General features: G+C 42.2%; 1 protein-coding gene across 1 annotated transcript; it reads left to right on the forward strand.

Moving 5' to 3' along the window:
* Positions 1-267: 267 nt before the first annotated feature.
* LOC121243838 lies at positions 268-1,507 on the forward strand. The gene is made up of 3 exons (XM_041141905.1): positions 268-830; positions 957-1,006; positions 1,358-1,507. Exons 1-3 carry the CDS (start codon positions 372-374, stop codon positions 1,479-1,481), a joined length of 633 nt encoding a protein of 210 aa, XP_040997839.1. The 5' UTR covers positions 268-371; the 3' UTR covers positions 1,482-1,507.
* Positions 1,508-3,198: the final 1,691 nt, after the last annotated feature.

Raw genomic sequence — 3,198 nt, forward strand, 5'->3', positions numbered from 1 at the left:
TAGACTATTTTTTTTTTTTTTTTTTTTACCCAACTAGGCTAGCTGCTTTGCACATTGCTACCGGTATTTAAAAATAAAAAATAAAAAATTCTATATACCACATTCACACATTTTTATTATATTTTTATTTTATTACGATTATTAATATTATTCATCAATTCTTTAATGATTTTTTTAAAATTAAATTATGATATAAGGATGATGTAAATTGGGACACGTTTATAAAATGAAATGAAAATATGCATAAAAAGAGGAGGAAAAAACAAAAAAAAAAAAAACAAAAACAGAAACTCTATCGTACTGTGCGTGGACGCGGTGGCTCTTCGCGACTGGAATACTGCCGACCTGTACCTCCAGGGCGAGAGACACATATGGAGGGTGGCCTGAGTCTGCTTCGCAACGCCCGACCTTCCCTCCCCTCCGCTTCCTCCAATATTCAACCGATACGGCATCGTATCAAGGCGGAAATCCAAGAAATCCGGGTTTGCACGAACCGGACATGTCGCAGGCAAGGATCCTTGCAGACCTTACAAACTCTCTCCGCTCTGGCTCCTCCCAACGTCTCCGTCAATTCCTGCGGCTGCCTCGGCCGCTGTGGCACTGGCCCCAACCTCGCCGCCATCCCGGAAGACGGCGGCGGGGTCATTCTAGTCGGCCACTGTGGGACGCCGTCCCGAGCGGCCCAGGTATTGGTGGGATTATTATCTTTCGGTCTTGATTCGGACGACGGTGATGCCAAGACTAGCTTGGAAGCGCTTGCGCTGAGGAAGAGAGCAGAGAACGAGTCGGATATGGGAAATTTGTCCCTGGCAGAGCAACTGCTCTCGCAGGTACAGTCATTCCCTTCTACACGTAGAATCGAGAGTTGCGATTTTTCCGGTGGAATGGTCTTGTTGCTGAATGCATTTTTTAGCACGATTGGCGAATTTACATTCTTGTTGTTCATATTGATGCAGGCTATACAATTAAAACCGTTTGGTGGCATCCATGTTTTATATAAAGACAGGTTCGTTCAACTATATCTTATCCGCTACGGGTGGTTAGCCGTTTGAGTTGTTGTTTTGTTTGGTGGAATCATGGATGTCTACTGTAGTTTGCTTTCCAGTAGTTACCCCACCACAATTGTGTCTTCATATACGTGAGTGGCGTATATTCTGTCTTGTCTCCCGGTGGAAGTTGAAGGTGTGCATGAAAAAGAAATTATTATGTTTTCAACTGCATGTCCCAGTCCTTGTAATGGTCCGCTATGCTATCTAACAACTATTACCTTCTACATAGTGCCTGTTCTGCTATCAACGTGTGCCTATCGTGATACAAACGAATTGTTTATGAAATTCTTTTCCTCTCCAACATCCAGGTCTATTGCACGGTTGGCATTGGGAAATTATTCTGGGGCTCTTGAAGATGCCAGAGAAGCTTTGACACTTGCTCCGCGGTACCCCGAGGTGAGCAAAATGCCAACTATTGTAGTCACCAAATAAATGGGCCCTACTTCTGTTGCTCTTGAATCTGGCTATGTAAGAATTTGACAAAGAATAATGGCGCACTCATTGTTTATTGGTTGCATTACAACTAAATTGCCTTTTGAGCATCTCCGCAAATTGAATTACATACATGTCTAAATGCTTATTCTATCAAGTATGGAGTAATTAGAAGCCCTAACTTCCATTTGTTTTTGTTTTTTTTATAAGTAAATGGTTAAATTATATTAATACGAATAGGCATAGTCCAAGTACACAGGGGCTATATACACAAGACATAACACCTATTTAAGAGGAAGAAATAAAAACAAAAAAATCGTAAAAATCAAGGCCATTGAAATCTACAGCTTTGGCCCGAAGAAAAAGAGTTCTAACAAATAATAATCTAATCTCCTCCAATGAACGCTCCCTGTCTTCAAAGTTCTTGTCATTGTGTTCCTACCAAATGCACCATAGAAAACATATAGGAAGCACCTTCCACACGGCTGAAATTTGTGGGATGCCGCTGAGGTTCGCCCAACATGCCAAAAGCTCGACCACTGTAGCTGGCATAACCCAGGCTAGTTCTACCCTTTTGAATACATTGACCCATAATGCTCTAGCGATCTCGCAATGGAGTATAAGATGGTCCACAATCTGTGGACCCCCCCACTTTGTTTACACATATAACACCATTCCACCACTATCACCCCCCGTTTCCGTAAGTTATTCGTTGTTAGAATTTTCCGCAGAGACACTGTCCAGACAAAAAATGCTGCCCTAGGGGGGGCCTTGTTTCTCCAAATTCTTCTCCATGGAAAGTCATTATTCTGTGGTTGTGTCAGAACCTTATAGAAAGAAAGAACTGAAAATGTACCTTTCTTGGTAGGTGTCCACCACAAACTATTAGCTCCTTGAGTGCGCAATCTCATAGAGTACAAAAGCTGAAACAAATTCTCAAAATTGCTGACTTCCCAATCTTGGGCCGCCCTGGTGAAGTTCACATTCCACTGGAATAAATCCCCAACCCTCTCCATGAGCTCTGCCACTAAAGATTCTTTTTCAGGTGCAAGTATGAACACTGCAAGAAATAAGTCCCTAAGAGCTCTATCTCCACACCATATGTCATGCCAAAATTTAGTTCTTGAGCCATCTCCCATCGCGATTCTAGCTTGACGAGCAAAGACTCCCCACCCTCACCTAATGTGCTTCCATAAACTCACACCATAAACCTTGCTTACCTTCTTAGAGCACCATCTCCCCCTCAATCCTCCATATCTATAATTTTTTTGATAAGTCCTCCATATCTATAATTAACACCAACTTCCATAAAGCTTCGAGTTCTATATTATAGGTCAGAGCCATTTCCCAAATAAAGCCCGGTTGAACACCCTCAGGTTTCTAACTCCCAAACCACCAGAAGAGATTGGGGAGCATATCGTTTCCCACTTGACCAAATGAAATTTAAATTCATCACCAAGTCCACTCCAAAGGAAGCCACGATGCAGTTTCTCAATACGTGCCGCCACACTTGCAGGAATTGGGAACAATAGGTAGGTAGATTGGAAAGAGTGCTTTTAATTAGAGTAATCCTACCACGTTTCTACAACTACAATCTCTTCCAACCTACCAATTTTCATTCAATCTTCTCAATTATTGTATCTCAAATAGATTTAGCCTTGGAGTTGGCCCTCGGAGGAAGCCGAAGGTAATTCATAGGGAAAGAAGAGATCTTACA

The sequence above is a fragment of the Juglans microcarpa x Juglans regia genome, chromosome 8S, assembly GCF_004785595.1.
Source record: "Juglans microcarpa x Juglans regia isolate MS1-56 chromosome 8S, Jm3101_v1.0, whole genome shotgun sequence".
In the NCBI taxonomy this organism is placed as follows: domain Eukaryota; kingdom Viridiplantae; phylum Streptophyta; class Magnoliopsida; order Fagales; family Juglandaceae; genus Juglans; species Juglans microcarpa x Juglans regia.